The sequence below is a fragment of the Halichoerus grypus genome, chromosome 3 (assembly GCF_964656455.1).
Source record: "Halichoerus grypus chromosome 3, mHalGry1.hap1.1, whole genome shotgun sequence".
Classification (NCBI taxonomy): domain Eukaryota; kingdom Metazoa; phylum Chordata; class Mammalia; order Carnivora; family Phocidae; genus Halichoerus; species Halichoerus grypus.
In genome coordinates this window covers 182,539,863-182,559,361 of record NC_135714.1, presented here as the reverse complement: position 1 = coordinate 182,559,361, position 19,499 = coordinate 182,539,863, and the positions used below count along the sequence as shown (strand labels likewise).

The 19,499-nt window shown below is 45.7% G+C and overlaps 1 protein-coding gene across 5 annotated transcripts in view; it reads right to left on the bottom strand.

Annotated features, from left to right (window-relative positions):
• Positions 1–1,403: 1,403 nt before the first annotated feature.
• The window catches only part of MFHAS1 (multifunctional ROCO family signaling regulator 1), a 98,128-nt gene continuing 80,032 nt past the window's right edge, over positions 1,404–19,499 (bottom strand). For 2 of the 5 annotated variants that reach the window (XR_013446653.1, XR_004911291.2), the window contains 3 exons: positions 14,104–14,230; positions 8,358–8,467; positions 1,404–4,159 (listed from right to left, as the gene is read on the bottom strand). Coding sequence is in view for 3 of the 5 variants with exons in the window: in XM_078069665.1 (XP_077925791.1) it covers positions 4,126–4,159; positions 14,104–14,230 (161 nt within the window). In the remaining 2 variants the exon portion in view is untranslated. Of the gene's footprint in view, positions 4,160–8,357; positions 8,468–10,134; positions 13,533–14,103; positions 14,231–19,499 lie in introns of those variants that run through there. The other 3 variants (XM_078069665.1, XM_036073667.2, XM_078069666.1) reach the window with 2 other exon arrangements.

Sequence of the window (19,499 nt, the reverse complement as noted above, 5' to 3'; positions counted from 1 at the left end):
CAACGCCTGAGCGGCCCCCACCTCTGGAGCACTGTGTATTCAAAGCAAACCCGGAATCAACTTCAAAAAGTTCACAGTGAGGTAGGAGCAGATTGGAGAGGGAATGACAGGTGCTAAATCATTCACCGTAGCTGTCGCCACCAGCACCTGCGAATCCGGGCCGTGCTCAGCAAGTTCGAAGAACTCCGAGTTTCTCGGTTTAAAAACAACGAAACCAAAACAACGAGGCCCCAAATGACCAGTTATGTTCCCTGTACTACTCTCTTCAGCGGGAAGGGCAGCAGCAGGATGGAGGACTCTCCTGGCACCCAGAATGGGCTATGGGGGGGCCCCCTGGCCAAGATTTTTTATTTATTTATTTGACAGAGAGAGAGAGCACAAGCAGGCAGATAGGCAGGCAGAGGGAGAGGGAGAAGCAGGCCCCCTGCTCAGCAGAGAGCCCAATCGGACTGGATCCCAGGACCCCGGGACCAGGAGGGACCAGGACCTGAGCCGAAGGCAGATGCCCAACCTACGGAGCCACCCAGGCGCCCCCCTTTTGAAAATTCTGATGGCCACACCCAGGTGTCAGCTTTCCGGGCCGGTAGAGGTGCGTCTGGATCGGAGGCCCCCAGAGGCTTCACCTGCCTTCTCGGCAGGCCCACGCTGAAGGGGTCAGGTTGAGGGGCCCAGGGTGGGCTTTTCTGCTCTCAGTCCCTCCCTGGAGGCCGCAGCTCCTGTAGAAGCTGACAGTTTCTCTCCCTCGTCTCTGACCCAGTACCTGCAGGTCCGGTGAATACAGATCCCTCCCCACGCCCGGGGCAATATGCACGCGGTGGAGACCCGGCCTTCTGCTAAGAAAGGACATTAGGAGTAGGAAGGGAAAAATGAAGAGGGGGAAATCTGAGGGGGAGATGAACCATGAGAGACTATGGACTCTGAGAAACAAACTGAGGGTTTCAGAGGGGAAGGGCGTGGGGGGATGGGTTAGCCTGGTGATGGGTATTGAGGAGGGCACGTTCTGCATGGAGCACTGGGTGTTATACGCAAACAATGAATCATGGAACACTACATCAAAAACTAATGATGTACTGTATGGTGACTAACATAATCAAAAAAAAAAAAAGGAACTTGCAAAGTGTGGTCGATGCCTAAGTTTGACAGAAGAGTATAATGGAGCAGCGCTGATAAAGGGTCTGATTGAAGAAAGAGCCCATATTCAAGCGCTGAATCTGCTGTCTGAAAAGAGGCATGGTTTTAAACAGGGACCCTTCAGTTTTCCTTCTGGGGACTCCAACCCCCCAATAGCGTGGCCACCATCCATCTCCCATTAGCTCAAAAGCGACTCAAATATATAAAAGTTATTCCTAGAACTGAAATGAAAGAAACGAAAAAACAAAAATAACTAAACTCTGCAAATACAATTGCTTCATCATTTCTTTGTATTTTTATTGAACTTTTTTGACTTTTTTTTTTTAATTTCTGCCCAGTCAAGACAATTCAAGGGGAAACCACAATTACAATTTACAAACTGTGGCATGAAAAAGAACACACACACCCCATCAGGAATTATACCAAACCCTTTCCTTTTTATTCATTCAAAAGAGTCCAATGCACAAATGTCAAATATGAGCACTGTCATTTTTTTTTTTCTCAGAAGGGGGAAAAACATTTATCCTGGCAGCACTGTTACAATTCCAGGAAGTGGTTTTGATACCACAGGTTGCAGGAATAGAAACCATAACAAACTCGAAGGGCGTTTGTTTGCGAGGCAAGGGATCACTGGGTCTCAAAAGACGCCCCTTGTGCTTTAGTGACCCGCCCGTCAGCCTCGGCTGGCTGAGTCTTCCCAGGTATGCAACGGCCTGCTTTGACACTGAACATTCCCGTACAGCAGAGTGTTTTCTGTATCTCCAACCCTCCCCCGACCCTGAAGCAAGGTCTCGAGCTTTTCTGGAGCTTCTTCTGGTCACGTGACCCTCAGTCACAATGACCATTTTGCTAAAACACGTGACACCAAGATTTCTTCTTACACTGCTTCTCTAGGGTTCAGATGACAGCACAAAACATCATTTGTCAAAAAATAGCAGATATTAAGAATGTGGGCATTTATGTTCATAAGAATAACAAACATTTTGCAGGGTATGTCACCCAAAGGAGCCTTTTTTTTTTTTTTTCATTTAATATGGTCCCCTGGGGAGTTAGCCCGAAGTCACATCCTTCAGAGTCCTTGCAAAAGACTGGTCAAAGTTAGTTAATCTGACAGTTTAGGAACTGTCTCGTGCCAATTACAAAACTCCTATGCCCAACAATTCAATGGTCCATAAAGCAATTAAATGTTACCATTCGGCTCACACGCACACAGATGCACGCACGCACACGCTCACACAAGAACTGACCAAAGGATTAAGCAGGTGATCTTGTGACTGTGTTCTAAAAGGAAATGAAATCTCAAAACTGAGGTGTCATATTCAAGTATCCAAAAATGCAGAAATGGTCTGATCCCATTTGATTTTATGGCCGTGAGAAATCATACTCGTTTAACTGAGGTTCTGGAGTCTCAGCTCCTGGGGCACAAAATCTACGAAAATCAACTCGGGATTGTTCACAATGCAACCACTTGCTAGTTTGTTATTCCTTTTAAAAATACGTCGAGACTTCGTATACTGGCATTGCAAGAGTCAATACTTTATAAAAGAAGGAAGAGAATAATACCAGCTGACTCACTTTTCATGCCTTACACTGGTGAGAAACAGTTTGTTTTACACATTTTCCCATCAACACGCAGAGGAGGCAGCTGTAAACAGAGTCCTTTCCATTCTTCACAGAATGTGTTACTACTGCGGCAGATACGTTTGGCCCCGATTCGGAGTGGATGAGAGAGCAATCTGCTTTGCTTTTCATGTTCCACTCTGTGGAGACTGAACAACAATGGTTTTACTAGTTCTTGGCAGGTGACCATCCTATCAAGGCTCTGCATTTGTAAATAACCAATGTGGGATTATGCTCTCCAGTGAGGCAACTCACTATCTTAAGGTCTGACAGCCAGATGTGGAGGGCTGGCAGAGTGCTCTGCTAAATTTCACAGACTCTGTTGTAGAGAGAGAGAAAAAAAGGACTCGTTAGCAAAGCTCTTTGCACCATTCACAACTGACTCCTGATTATCTTGAGCTATTGAAAGACTCGGGTTTTCCACGGACTCATTGACCCCTCTCTGTCCCTGTCCCCTGAAGAATCCCAGCGCCAGGCCTCCATCAGCACATCAGCCAGTGACAACTCACTGTCGACACGAAACCCAGCCTGGAGCAAGGACCACTCGGCCTGGTGCTAGTGGACAGGCGGGCAGGGGGACAGAGGAATCCTACCAGCCCGCCCAACAAACAGGCTTACAGGCGGGGGACCTTCATTTAAAAGAAGGGGAGGAGACTGCCTGCCGTACACGTTTAAGGTTCTTGCTGATTATTGGCAGCCTCTATGACCCCAGCACTTAATCCGGGGGCAGAGAGATTTTTTTAAAAATCTCAGACGGATTGAAGAATAAAGAATGAACAAAAAGGTCTTACGCTAAAATAAGAAATTAGCCCCATCTCGGCACAGTTCTCATGCAGAATATTGCACCCAGTGTGAACTAACGCTAGAAGCATCAAACTGTATAAATTTAAATGTATTTGCATATTATAAAAATAAAGATAAACATATACATATTTTACACTAGTTACGGAACAGCAATGAACGGTCAGTCGATCCCTCTTTCACATTTAACAGAACTGAAATCTGAGTGCTCCAAACACGGCCACCTTTACTGGAACTATGGCTTTTATGTGCACAGAAAACAAAATCCCTGAGAAGCCATTCGACTTTTTTTTTTTTTTCTTTTCTTCAAGTAGCGCTCTCCTCGGAGGATCACAGTTCTGAGGTTCGGGCTGTAAAACATTTGCTCCATGTTCTCCCCCAGCCTCCCCCTGCCCCTCCCCACTTCCTCTACCGGCCAGCTGTATGCCCTGCTCTGCGAGCACCCCGAACGTCTATTCGCTCAAGTTCATGGAACATGCGCGGGAGCATGGAGAGGGTTTGCCAGGTATGAAAGATGGTCCAGGTGAGTTCGGATGCTCTCTTTTCTCCACGGAAATTCCATAGCCATAGAAGTCATTGGTTCCTGTGCTTTTCACCAACGTTCTTCCTATATGGGCAGATGAGAAGAAAGCAGAGCAATGACAAAAGGTGACAGAGGATGAGATTCTCAATGATAAGAACCAGAAGCAATCATAGGAATCAGTGTTTCTTGGCAGATTTTAATTTCTACTTCTGGAATTCCTTATAAAAATGTAAATGTCAGGCAACTCATGATCCTTCAAAGGAAAGTGTCTTTTCACTAGAAAGCTGGGCAAACGCTTCTGTTCGTGACACGAAGTTCAGACATAAAGAGGAACTATACTAATTAGTAATAACCACCTAAGCCATTGTAATTTCACAGCTGAACTAGATTTCTAATCAAGAACCCCAAACTCTAACCACAGCCCTGGGTCCTCTCAAGAAACATCCACGGACACACACACACACACAGGCTAAATAACCCTCTACAAGTAGGAATCCATGCTGAGAAGTGAGAACTCTTAGTTTAGGATGTCTACCTGGCCTAACGCGTTAGAGGCAAGGCTGTCAAACTAAAAGCCAGAGTCAGATGAATAGGAAATGAAGAAACTCCTGCATCGCCACCTAATTAAACAGAGTGGCATTCGATTCAGACAAAGTGGTTAGACGGAAAAATGTCAGAGGTCCCCATCCCTTATATCGGCTTTCCTATAATGACACGCAGACCCTCCACCCTCCATCTCTATCAGTGCTGCTTGATTTTAAGGAGACTGAGTATAATATTAGCTACTTTACCAAAAATCTGCACCCTCCATTTACTAGCTACTCACTACATGCCAGGAATCACACCACTCACTGCAGTGCATTATTTGATTAATCCTCAATTCGTCACGCGCCCATGAAGTAAGCCCATCCTACTCTGCATTCACCAAGAAGGAAATTAAGGTTCCAAGAGGGTAAAGAACTTGCCCGGGGGGACACACCAGTACACAGCAGGGCCAGCTGCACAGCTAAAAGCAAGGTTGGGACGTTCAGGGCCCTAGGGATGGTTTCGTGTTTCTCTGGCACTCAGAAGACTGAGGACTTTTTGAAGGCCTATTATTATAGTAAACTTCCCAGTAGAGAAAGTTTTGAAAACTGCCTCAAATTCAAGTACTAATATAATAAATCTAACGGTAAAGAGGATGGCAGCGTGACAACTCACGTCTCCACCAAGCAGTTACCTTTGGCGGTTTGAGCTCTGGGTTTGGGAGGGGGGGTGTGCTGGGCAAATGTCTTTCTCACTGACTCTAAGGAGCCTTTGGAAACACAGACAGCTGTGTCTGGCTGTCTGTTCCCCTGAGCCACACGTACGACAGAAACACAAGAATGTCTAAGCCAGGGCACCCAGAGGGAATCGTCCACTGTTCAAGAGAGAAAAAAGGAAAACCAGTTTGAGTATATTTCCACATTGATACCACTTTTCATGTTTAGGCTCTTCAGGAAAGGAAAGAGCCATCACATCACCAACCTTCCCCACCTCACACTGCTTCTCCATCCCAAGAGATCCACCTGAATGCCACTTCCTACAACTTTTCTCGATCCTTCCTGGTAGAGTTCTTTCCTCTCGGTGCCCCCCAGGACTTTGTTGATACACCCACTGAGGCAGGGATCACATTTTAATTGTAATTAGACACTCACAAGTTTGTTTGGTTAAGTCTCTGATTCCCATTCTCCCCAAAGAGACTCTTAGATTCATGAGGGCAGGGTCTGTCTGCCTATTCCTGCAGCCTCAGCACCTGGCATGATGCCTGGAGGGTAAATCCTCAACAAAGCCCTGCTGAATGAATAATGAATAAGATGCGATGAGAAAGTCACAGGTGAAAAACAGCCAAGATACTATGAGACCATTACTGTCATGGCGGTGTGTAAGAAGCGAGGCAAAGGGTGATTACAGTAGAAGGGCTGAAGATGGCGTCTCAGGGGAGCTGACACGTGACCTTGGCCTTAGGGACAACGGGCCTTCTTCACCAGGTAGGAGAGGAGGGGTGGCAGCTCTCCATGGGCTGAGACCCAGCTGGGCGTGCTGTATGGTGGACCCCTCCCTCCCACAGTAAGGGAGTGTTGCACGTATCAGAAGGGTGGATGGGGGCTGTGAGTCATGCCCAGGGGTTTAAACTCGAGTCTATAATCATTAGGAAGCCATCTGAGGCTTTTAAATAGAGCAGTGGCAGGGTCTGACATTGAAAGATAATATTGGTTTGAAGGAAAAAACGATTAGAGAGACGGAGGCCAGTTGAGACTCAAACACAGGTAGCTTGGTAGGGACAGGTGCATCTAGGGGAAAGCACGGGCCGAAGAGAAAGTTGTCTGGCCCAAGGTACTCATGTCGAGGCACCCTGAAAAGACCGGAGAAGAGGCCTCAGCGGAAGGCTGCGTGGGGGGACAACGGAAAGGGCGGCCTTGCAGCTGACAGACTCCTAGTTTGGCAGTGGGTGCAAAGCAGTGGCGGGAAGCACAGACTGATGGAGAACACGGAGGGGGAAGACCCTAATTCATACCTACAAAGCCTACGGGACCTCCCGGGGAGCTGCAGTGGGACGCCGGCAAGAGAGGTCAGCACAGAGGCTCAGACCCACAATCCTCTCGGGTTATTGAACCTGCTCTTCCCGGAACACAGCACAGTTCTTCAAGGTACTTAGAAGCTTAGGCTGAAACTGAAGCTATCCCATGTCGTACTAACCAGGTCTTTTATTTTCTGTTTTCTGATGCTTTGACATCTGGGCCCTGGCTGCCCCTGGCGGGACTGCCCTCCCAGCGTTAGGCAGTTCCCAGAGATAGCACACAACTCCAGTATGAGTGCGCCTCTCAATACAGACCAACTCTGCAGAGCCCACACCCTGCGGGCCACCTCCTTTATCAGGCTCCAACAGCTCAGGCCGCTCTCTATTTGCCCTCCTCACTCCAGGGCCATGTACCAGACACCCAGCAACTGCCCCCACGCCCCACAGCCCGCTGAAACTACTCAGACTGGCCATGCCCGGCCAGCACCTTCCCCTGGAAAACATAGTACAGGCTCCTGCCCGGTTCCTCTCTCTCTGCCTCCTGCCCGAGCCCTGACCTGCTGGCCTTACTCTACATACCTCCAACGTTCTGTTATTACACTACATTCTGAAACAAACGTGTAAGTAAGAACTTGGTGTGAAAACGGCGCTGAGCCTGGGAGCTACGACGTGGGTTTGAGGCCCAGCTGCACCGCTCGGTACCTGCGGCTGTCAGAACGTGGCTGGGTCTGGAGCGCAGAGCTCCCTGCCCTGTGTGACCTACAGGGTTGGTGGAGGACATGAGTTAGGGGGCTTTGCTCTGACGGGCTCAGCAGGTACCACAGGCATTTGTGATCATGATATGAAAGAAATGATACCACTCATCTCCTCTTTCTCCCATGCAGATGGGGTTAGGACACTGCAGGGGGCCTTAGACACAGATCCTCTGGGGTGAAGGGGAAGGGAAGCCAACATTCTTCCCCACCTACCCGGCACACACGTTTACCTTCCTTGGGCAGGCACCTCAGTTAAGAAACTCAACGTTGCTAGGCAAGTCAGTGAGCACATTTCATTCTAGGATCTAGATTATCTAGATTTGCATTTTGAAATTTTATTTTTTAGGATTACCTTGATAGGCCACCCACAGTGCACACCACTAACATTCCTGGTAGAAAAAGCTTAGTAGGGACAGGTGCACCTGTTTGTTGAGTGCTGTGCACTCTGTAAGGCATCGTGCCAACCATTCCCCTCACAACGGTCTCTCTAAATGCTCACAACAACCCCACAAGACAACCGCTTCTGGAACCTGCATCTGCCAGAGGTCTATAGTCACAGTACCAACAAGTCGCAAAGATTCGAACTCGGGCAGCGTAACTCCGGAGCCCAAACTGCCTTGAGAAAGTAAATGCAAACACTACTTTTAAGAAGCTATTTGCTGTGTTGATCCACTTGAGATTTTCCCGATATGACATCCGTGCATAATAAATTTTTTTAAATGACTTCTTTTTTTCCAGCAAGGAACTAAAGATGACTAATGCATGCAATATCATAGTTTTAGGCAAAAGAATCAGGCAGTTTCCTTATTCTTAATCCCCAAAGGCTTCTTGATTCGGGATAAGCAAAGGATTTGTAATTTTGAAATGCACTGCCGTATAGGATCTCTTCATCCCAAACCCCACCCCAACCCGTTTTCCCCCTAAACTCTCGAGGCCTTAGGAAGCCCTTATCTATTTAAGAAACCCTCTCTGCTTCCCAGAGACTTACCCTTAAAAATTGGTGCTCCTAAAGTCACAGATTGGGTACAGAAAAATGATGACATAGGGGAAAGAAGCACTATCTTTTCCACTTAATTTTCCAAGAAAGTATGGAGATACCTAAGCAGAGAGGAACAAATTCTAGTATCAGTGTGGCTGACGGGGCACTAAATCCAACAGACACTATTTCTCCTGGCCCTAGAATGCAGCGAGGCAATGAGCTGTCTCACTCCTTACAAAAAACAGAGCAAATCAACGTGATACACTTCCTAGGCCACCTCCACATTGAGCTCCCTTTCTTCCGAAATACCATCCCCACCCATCATGCTTTACAACTCTGTGGTCAGTAGAAGATTCTCCCATCGTTATAAAGCCAAATTCATGTTGCTCCATTGATTTCATAAAAAAAAGAAAGAAAGAAAGAAAATGATCAAGTCCATACTAACTAATCTGAGTGCAGTCTAACGTATTTTGCTTGTTTATCTGATGAGATAAAGGCCACAGAGTCTCCAACCTACTTTTTATAAAAGGGCTGTTTCCATGGGTCTTAAATATCCTTATGTCATAACAATGGAACTGCCAAAATTCCTATGCGTGGTCATCACTGTATCTTTGGGACTACTTATAAACAGTAAGAAGCTGGAATTTACCGGGGTCTTGCTTGAATGGGAATGCTACAGTATGTATGCAATGACCCAAGTTTAAAAGGTAGTTCTGAAAGGCAGTGTCTCGGCCCTGCCTTTCATCCTCAGTTGTACTTTCTGGAAAAGGAGAAAGCTTATTAGCTCAACAATTTTCAAACCAGCCCGTGTTTTCCAATTTGGTGACACACGAACTGCCCCGATCCGGACTGACTTCCGTGGTCGTGTCCAACACTCCACGTGCAGCGCACACAGACGTGGGGCCACCGCCGGAAAGATGGGCAGCTGGTAAGAGATAAAAATGATACAGTCCCATTTCCTGTACGTTCAAGGGTAAGTCCATTAAGAAACCGCACGGAAGAATGTGGATTGCATTTCAGTATGCCTTAAGGTAAAACATTTTTAGATGCTAACCTATTGGATTCTGTCTCCTAGATGAAAATCAGGAGATAACCTGGGTCATCTGGCAGCTTATTGGAGCCTATATGTTACTTGGCAGAGGCAGGGTTGGTCTAAACCTCTCTGGAAACGAGAGAGAGGAATGTTCTACAGGTACCTAAAAATAAAAAGCAAACAGTGAGCTGCCCCTTGCCTAAAGAAGTTCACACTTCCCTTCTGAACTGGAATTTTAAGTGTCTCGACGTGCGGGGCAGGCAGGATAGAGGCAGGAATTCACAAACAAAATTTTTTAAAAATAAACTTAAAAAATGAATCTACTTTCTCCTTCCTTTCCCCACTGAAAGGATATTTTTGCCTCTTGTGACTTGTAATGTCCAAGACTCAGTATCCCTTTCATGTCTAGGCATCAGGTAGGCTGACCATTCAGAATTTCTTTTTTTTTTTTTTTAAAGATTTATTTATTTATTTGAGAGCGAGAATGAGAGAGAGAGAGAGAGTACATGAGAGGGGGGAGGGTTAGAGGGAGAAGCAGGCTTCCTGCCGAGCAGGGAGCCCGATGCGGGACTCGATCCAGGGACTCCAGGATCATGACCTGAGCCGAAGGCAGTCGCTTAACCAACTGAGCCACCCAGGCACCCCCATTCAGAATTTCTGAAGGATGAGTATGTGAGGTGTTGGACGGGGTGATTAACTAGATGGCGAGAACCCGTTCACAATGTACCATATATCAAATCACCACGATGAACATTTCAAATATCTTACAATTTTATTTGTCAATTAAACTTCACTAAAGCTGAAAAAAAAAAAAAAGATCAGTGGTTGCCAGGGGTTGAGGAGGGAGGGAAGAATGACACAGATGGAGCGCAGAGGACTTTTAGGGCATTGGAAATATTGGTTTTGATACGATAATGGTGGATACACAAACCCATGGAACGGACAGCACCAAGCGTGGACCCCGATGTAAACTGTGGACTTTGGGTGACAAAGATGTGTCAGTGTGGGCTCATCCACTGTGACAAATGTGCCACTCTGCTAGGGGGACGTCGATGTGGGGCAAGTCATGGTGTGTGGGGGCACGGGGGACACGGGATCTCCCTGTACCTTCTGCTCAGTTTTCTTGTGAACCTCAAACTGCTCTACAAAATAAAGTTTATGTTTTTAAAAAATGCTACCTATACTAAAAAAAGAAAACGGTCTGAAGGAGGCTACTCTCTCTGCAAGCAGCTCTACTTCACCCCTGCTGTCCAACGGTGGGCTGGCAGCAGGGTGGGGGCATGCGATTCACTGCCTTTGGACTGAATTAGGCAAACAAGAACACTTTATAAGAATTGCTTTGAAACTCACAAATCTGCGTAATATCAACACACCAGGCGGCAAAACCATTCCTGAAAGTGACACGAAAAAATTTCTTGACTGCACAGAACGAGGTGTTGCATTAGACAGAAGCGGCTGCAAACAGGCACACATTTCCTTTAGGAGTGATGAAAACGTTCTACAATTAGACCGTGGTGATGGCTCTGTACCACACAGTAATATGTCAATAATCACTGCATTATTTAAAAAACCTACCAGACAGAACCCACATATCCTTAAGGAGGTCAGAGTTTTTCAGAGCAACCTAGCAAATGTGCTACGAGGTGAAGTTTCACCTCATCTCAAAAGCAAATATCCTTGAAAATCAGCCCAGGAGAGCCAAAGTCTGAAGATGACTCACATTTCTATCTGGTAATCAACAAAGAGGACAAGAAGCCACTCAGCTCCTCAGTTATCCCCTTGGAGGGTGAGGCAGAGGGGCGGCATCTCATTCATATGACCGCTTCCCAGTGGAAAGTTGGTGGCGACCCGAATCGCCGATCGCCAAAACAAATGATGAAAGGAAGTCGTCTTTTTAAAAAAATCACTACCTACTCTTTATTCTCTGTCTCTCCCCATAGGGAAATAAAACATAGAAAAATTTTTAAATGAGAAACAGAAAAGCTTGGAATTGATACGGAAGATCCAATCAAATAACAGTCGTCGATGGTTTTTCTTTATAAAGCACATGGCAGCACCATTATTTTATACATGGTCAGAGGCAAGCTTCAAGTTAAATGACAAGTCTCTGATTTGACCTGTAAAGGAGAGGAGTAAGCTGGTTAAAGAGCTTGGATTGTCTTTTCAAAAACCACCATGAGATCTAGATCAATGACATAGGAGTGGAGGGTGATGATTCTGATAGGTCTGGGAAGAGTTTTCTGGCTGAGGTCTGTTGTCCTGGCATAATTAAGAGTGCTCCTGTCACCCTCAACCCTTTCCTGATTTGAGCAATAAAATCCTGATCCACGTAGCACGGATCAGCGTTGCCTTGGTGCTGATGACTGGTTACTGACCCGAGAGAGGCTCTGTAACCAAGGATAAAGCCCACAGGCAAGGGAGCCCACCCTTCGAGTCAGGGACGGGACCCCAGCGATCAGAAAGGCCAGCACGCACACATTAGAATCAGCAGGGGGACGACCGTTTTGCAGACTAGCACCTGGCCCTTCCCCCTGGAAATTCTGATATATATGCCTGATTCAGAAAGACGGATCTCCACCATCCACCTGCATTTTAGGGGCTGACCGAGAAGTAAGAAATCACTCGCCATGACTTGCTGAAGTTAACTTGGCTGGAGTTGCAAAGCCAGTGCGGTGATAGCCCAAGACTGCCAAGTCCACCTGCCTGCTGGCAGCCCCAAGTCTGTCAGGGTCTGACCCAAGTTGTGACCCCATGACAACCACTTCCCATGACAGTTTTCCTCCTCAGTCCCCGGAATCTCCTACTTGCAATACCCTGTCATCGGCGTGTGAATCAGCCCTCCGCTGGGCAAGGCCAGGCCTGCATGTCTATGTTTGCTTTTACGGATATTCCTTCATTTAGAACTGAGACTTCACTCCAAACCTGCTGCCCATTGTAAGAGACTTAAAAAAAAAAAAAAAAATCCATTTTGAAATAAAACTACTCATATAACTAGGTCAAAAATAGTTCGATCCCTAAAGGTATTCTCTCCAGCATCTAGACGTTGGGAGGCTTTGCGGCTCTGATTACCCAAGACCTTCAAGCTGCTTAGTCAGGTAGGTAGAACAAAGTGTGAGAGACAGAGGGGCTGATAGCATGTTCTCCAGGCTGGTGTAAATGCCCTTCTGTGGCAGTACGGCGAGAAGCCCATGGGAAAACACGGATAAAGCTGGCTCAGTGCCACGGTCATTTCTCGTACAAATGAGTATGTTAACTTCTACCTCTAGCTCGCCTCTGAAATGCCACGTGGCTACGGCAAAACAAGAGGTTAACATTTCTGCTGGCTCAGGAAAATCTACACAAGTGCAAAGCATATTGCAAACTGTTGCCCTCCATGTCACAGCCTGCGACTTCTGTAAATCCCCTTAGGCTTTCCCTACGTGTGTCTGAAAGAAAGGGACCCATGTATGCCAAAGGACAATCACACTGCTGTCGTTTGATATGTTCGGGACAGGGGATGCTCTGGTTAATAGGAAGTTACTATGTAATCCTAAGAAGAGCTTCGCGATTTCACAATGTCTTAGGGGCACATTAGTGATGAATTAGACCATGCGCAGCAGGTTCGCTAAAATAGCATTCTGCTTATAGAGCCTGAGCTAAGAGTTTCCCTTGGGCATTCAGTGATATTTTCCAGCAAAGATGATGAATTAAGGCTGTTCTAATGAGTCATCCGCTTTGGAGAAAGGGACGGCCCTCTTCGGCAGCTGCTAAGGAATGAGCGCCCACTGAACCCCTCGCTCTGCAGACAACACACCAAAGTCAGGAAAAGGGACACTTCAGGGCAGAGGCATGAGCCCCATTCGGCACAGGGCTCTCTGGAATGCAGCCTCGCGGCAAGTTTCTCAAGATGAGGAGGACGGGTCACCATTTTCAAATGCAAACTTCAGAAGCGCCCTATAAAAAGCTTATATATATGGAAAAAAAATTCTATGTGGTCAACTAGAAAGAAAAATGAAAGTCTGCTGTCTGAATACTTTGCTGTACAGATCACGTCGCCACCATCCCCCAGATAACGAGATCGGCTCCCAGAAGACTGCAGCCGCCACTTTTCAAGATTTGCGGTGAAAAGGTATTTCATCTCAGTTCAGGAGTGGCCTGTTTGGTTCCTAATACTACAAAAAGAGACAAACAAAAACCCAACCCAGGATGAGTCTGATGTATAATACTAACTGTAGCCAAGTTAGCTCACGCATGCACATTCTTTGGGGGAAGGTGGGAGCTTCCTTCTGCACAGCCGCTGATTACTAAGGACTGAGAATCAGAGATCTACAAAGAAAAATAATCTACAGATTTTCTGTAGGCTTTTCTTATTTAATGGGCCCTCACTGTTCTCACGATCCATAAAAAAAAAAAATGCTCTTTTTGGATGCATATACCTGCAAATATACTAAAAGTCAATTACATACTTTAAATGAGTGAACTGTATTGTATGTGAATGATAGCTCAATAAAGCTGTTAAACACTCCTTTATCAGCAAAGCAAAAAAAAAAAAAAAATCACAAACAAGAAAAAAAATTCCTAGTTTGCTACATAAGCCCTGGTGTCTATGTCACCTAGATATCTAGGTCTGCCCTGGGAGAGTCTTCGAGGTTTGCCAAAAGGTACTTTAACCTGGCTTTTTGTTGTCACAACTACTGAGGCAGGATGAGGAGTGAGGGACAGGGGACCACGTCTGGAACTCACTTAGAACAGGGGCTGATCACAGTCGGTGTAGGTGGGTAAACCAAGGCAACATTCACTCGCTCGCTGCCGTTCTTAGGGCAAATGATCTCTGCCACTCCTTCTGGTCTGGGCTGACTCAGCAACTCCCCTGCAGGAAGAGAGAGAAAATGCATTTATGAGATGTACCTTACGAATGGGACCATTTCACAGAGTAATACAGCGCTCGGGGATGGGGGAAGCAGGGAGGAGGGCAGGTAGTGAGCAAGTAAAGGGTCTCCAGACAATGGAGTCAGAGAACAAATATGCACCCAGAATCACAAGACTGGCCCTGCTCCCACTCCACTGCCTTAATTCTCATCTGCGTCACCATGGAGAACATTCTCATGGTTATGGCGAAAAGGCCATCGTTCCAGACAAAGACAGCCTCCGCTAGCATTTTCCTCACCTTCCTTTTCACAGACTGACTCTGGAGATCTTTATCTAGATGTCGCGGCGAATTGAGCGAGGATCCCTAGAGCCCGGAGAAGCAAGGGCTGCCAAGGTGTCCGTAATTAGCATTTGGGGGCAGATGGGATTCAGGCAGACTGTAGCAGCATTTCAACAAAGCCCTGCAGAAATGATCTCGAAATGCAGCCGACTAAAGGTATTATCAAGGTAAACAGCCCAGCTTCACCCTGGCAAGAGGATTTGCTAGGTAGGTATGTGTGAGGATTTGAAAGCACCAGCATAATGTTATGAGTAATGGAGTCTAGTAAAAACAGACAATTAACTTAACGGATTACCACAATACCCAGGGGAAATCTGCGTGCTCTGCACACCCCGGATACAATCGCTCTCCAACTAGATCATTAAATCCCTAAGAGCAGTGATGACTTCCATTCCTTCGTCTCCCCTCTGCCTCGTCTACTTATGGGCAGTGGCCTGCCCTCTCTCTCTTCTCATGGCTAGCATGGTGCTCTCGCTCAGAGAAAACGCAATAACCAGCAGCTAGCTGAGGATGGTACCTGTCATTGCCTAAATCCCCCTACTTAAACCTAGAAGTTAAACAGACCAAACCAAGGACACAAAATGGATACCAACTACAGAGAGCTGCTACTGAAAAAAAACCGTCAACTCTTTGGCAGCCATCGCTTGTATAACGGATCTGAGATTCTAGCGATCCTGAAGTTAAGCCAACAAAGGATAATAAAAAAAATCCTTTGCCTCAAAATACCCTATTTCTAAAGGCCCCACCTTCAGCAGAACTCACAGTGATAAAGCATGGCCACGTGCCGGTCCTTGTACTGAGAGCTTTAAATGTACATCTCATTTCATCTGTGCGATGTCTCTGTGAGGGTTACCCTCATTTTACAAATGAAGAGGCTAACGGTCAGGGATGTTATGTGGCGTACCCTGAGTCAAGGGCTAGCAAGTGGCAGACTCGGCATGTGACCTTGGGAGGTCATCTCTGGATAGCTTACTCTTTGCCACCACCCTCCGAGACCTCCCAGAGTGGGAACTGCTTCTTTATGCCAGAACACATCTCCTAGAAGAGCAATTTTAAAACACTATTTTTAAATAATGAACTAAGCATTGACATATTTGTACTTTTATGATAAGGCATTTGTTTCCTGCTTTGAGCATTTTTATATGGCTTTGGACAATATGAACTGAAGATAATTTGAAGTTCCTTAACCAAATTACTGTCAACACCCAATTACTGCAAAGTTAATTTAGCATGACTAGCTTATATCATGGATACATGGGTATCAGAGCTACACTCTGACACCAGCTAGGAAAATATTCCAAAATATAAAAATGCAAGTTAAAAATGTAAACACTAAATGCTATCAAAGCAATAAAACGAACCAAAGTAATAATAGCACGTTAGAGCTGGATGAATAGTTGGAAGTCATCCGGCCCAAACACCATGTTCTAAGTCAGAAACTCTCTGAGTTTAACGGATTTGCTCCAGGTCCCACAGAGCTGCGCATCTTTGACCCAACCCAGCCACCACGTGACTAGGACTGCAAGGGGGTGCTCTGAACACCCCAGGCCTGGTAACACCCTGGTCCTGGACCACTCTTCCCTGGTTCCTTATGGGATATTTTCAATTTGCATTTTCTGTCCCAAGATTACCCCCAAGGCCTGAACACAGACTCAGCTTCTCTGGTTTCCCCTGAGAACGCTCTCCTGGTTGGAAGTTCACCCGGGCCTCTCTCAGCTGCCCGAGTGCCCGGGATCCAGCTGCAGATGCCAAGCCCCGACTCGGGCGCCCACCCCCAGCACAGGGGCTCTCTTGCTGGCTCTGCTGGTTTCCGGAAGCAGCCAGAGCTGAAATAATCTGTAGTAGACCAGTAAGCATCTGTTATCAATTTTTATTAAACCAACAGCTTTAGTGCAACCACCCCCCCACCCCGATTCCCAGTATCCTCCAGAACCAGGTAACCGGCTTGTTTGGGTCCTCCTCCCAGCAGCGTGGCCAGACACACAGGCAGCATGAAAGCTGAGGTACCAAGAGGGCTCACGCATCCGAAAAATTCACTTGATGCTCCACAAAACGGAGCACCGGGCTGCACGGGTCACAATCCGCAGCACATCCACGCACTCCCACAGGCTAGCACATGCTGCCGGGATTCCTAGGATGGGAGATTTGGCTAAGATTGCTGAGCAAATAAGGAAAGTAGCTGCTTCTTCTCAAAAAACGTACCACAAATACAAAAAGTGGTTCATAACTAGTGTTGTCTACTAAAATAGAAGCTCATTGTCTCAAATTTCTTTAACACAAACTTGATTTTCAAACTAAAGGGCGCCACACCTTCGGCTCAGGTCACGATCTCCCGGGCCTGGGATAGAGCCCCACATCGGGCTCCTGGCTCAGCCGGGAGTGTGCTTCTCCCTCTCCCTCGGCCGCTCCTCCCTGCTCATGCTTTTTCTGTCTCAGGTGAATAAACAAAATCTTTAAAAAAAAAAAAAAAAAGCTAAACTAAAATAGAGCCAAAATTTGGACCCAGGACTATGTGACTCCACTCTTTTTTTTTTTTAATTAACGTATAATCTATTATTTGAGTGGAGGTCTGTGATTCATCAAGTCTTACACAATACACATACCCTCACCATAGCACATACCCTCCCCAATGTCTATCACCCAGCCACCCCATCCCTCCCACCCCCCTCCACTCCAGCAACCCTCAGTTTCTTTCCTGAGATTAAGAGTCTCTTATGGTTTGTCTCCCTCTCTGGTTTCATCTTGTTTCATTTTTCCCTCCCTCCCCCTATGATCCTTTGTCTAGTTTCTCAAATTCCTCACATCAGTGAGATCATATGATAATTGTCTTTCTCTGATTGACTTATTTTGCTTAGCATAATACCCTCTAGTTCCATCCACGTCGTTGCAAATGGCAAGATTTCATTTTTTTGATGGCTGCATAATAGTCTATTTATCTGACTCCACTCTTAACTGACAGGACACACTACTGTACTGTCCTGGGCAGGGATATCATGATGATTAAATTAGATAATATAAGAAGTACTAAATGTTGTATCTGGCATCTAGTAAATTCCTGACACTATTACTATAATGATGAAATTTTTTTTTTTTTAAAAACTTACTTTTCCAACTATATAAAAAATTCATTTACAAATATATGATCAGTAACCAGGTTCTCTATAGCAAAGCAACACGCAAGGATTAGACCATAAAGCATCTGCCAGCAAAACACCATGTCGCCAGAGATTTGAAAACTTCAAGTGAAAAAAAAGATTAGATTTATTACACATCTGTCATCACTAGCAAAAGCAATTAAGAAATAAATCCCAAAGTTGGTGGGAGTTGTAAAAAAAAAAAAAAAAGAAGCTACATTTACAGAAAACATGTTAGCAGTAAAGTGAGGACAGATATACATGTGACCTGGTGTATTTCCATTTTCAGGAACTTGCTTCAAGGCCTTTCTCTCTGACAAAAATTATACAATGATTGCTCATAGCCACGCTATTTACAAAACAGTGAAAACTTGGTAACCCTCTCAAATGTCCGACAACGGGGAGATGATGAAAAACTACTACACACTAATAAGGTGGGATCCTCTGCAGTCATTAAAAATTATGAGACTGACATTTCTGGGTGGCAGAGTCAACTTAAAAGTACATTCTAATTAGAAAGAGCAACTGACAAAGAACACAAATGAGTTTAGAGTGAAATGGGCCATTCAAGATGAAATGGTCCTGAGGTTATTTATTTATTATTATGTTTGAGTCAATAGTAAAACAAGACAAAAGCATGTTTCACAACTGAAGGGAAAGGCCAGCTGTAAATGCTAATGCATTCTCTTCTGTCGGAGATTTTCTATTCATGTGCAGTAAGTACACAATGCCATCCGTCTTCCTGAAGAAGCAGAAATTTGGCCTCATGCACAGAACACTGCAATCACTAAGGTTGTATTAGGCTTTATCATGAAAAATTATTGAAAATTATGAAAATTATTGAAAATTATGAAAAACTGTTCTTAATTACTCCGGCTCGAGATTTCTGGCATTAAAAAGCTACCACATCAACTGTTTCCCCCCCTCCGTGGAAGAACAGAATGCTAAGTCTTATTATGATTTAAAAAAAAAAAAAATCAACAGAAGATAAGTGGAACAAACTCTTTTTCACCTTTTTCTACTAAGTATCAGAATTCTCAAATATTGGGCACATTACTCAAAATACTACAAACTGATCATAGTAATGACTCAAATCACAATATTAAACGCCCCAAACACTTCTTTTCAGTGTAAATGAAACCCACTTCCTGATCCGGGATAAAGATCTCAGTTATGAACATCCCTCAAAACAAGCAGAGTGGTCTTAGGTATTAAAACAAACAATGATATAGGTTCTATTAAGTAACTTATCTGGATGTCTTTCGGGGTACCTTCAGCTCTACTATTCTAAAAGTCACACCCCTCGCCCCTCCAAGTCCACTGCTGTATTTTAATGAAGTGCGACTCTCGAGTAGCGGCCATGAGGTGCACGAATGCATGGTTCCCACGTCTCCTCAGGGTAAAGGCAGCATCGTCCGAAACCATGAGCACGAAGGTCCCCCCACTTGGCAAGCCCACCAAGTTATCAGAGACAGCAGAGACCGGAGAACTCCACGGTCACTTTATATGGAAGAGGAGAGCCAGAAGGAGGGAACAGGACACCTTGTCTTAAGACGAAATAAAGCCCAGAGAGTATATACACAGGAGAAGTAAACATTCAACATTAAAACGTTCAATTTAAAAACATGCCATCATGCACACTTACGAGTGTGAGAAGAGGCAGACGAGATCCCCCAATACCTGCTGGTTCCACATAACCAACCATTTGTAGACTTGGCTGCCATTTCAGAGGAGGGTCCCCCTATGCCTGCACCCCCTCCCACGACGGTGCCTCCCTCAGGACCACGGCTGGGCGC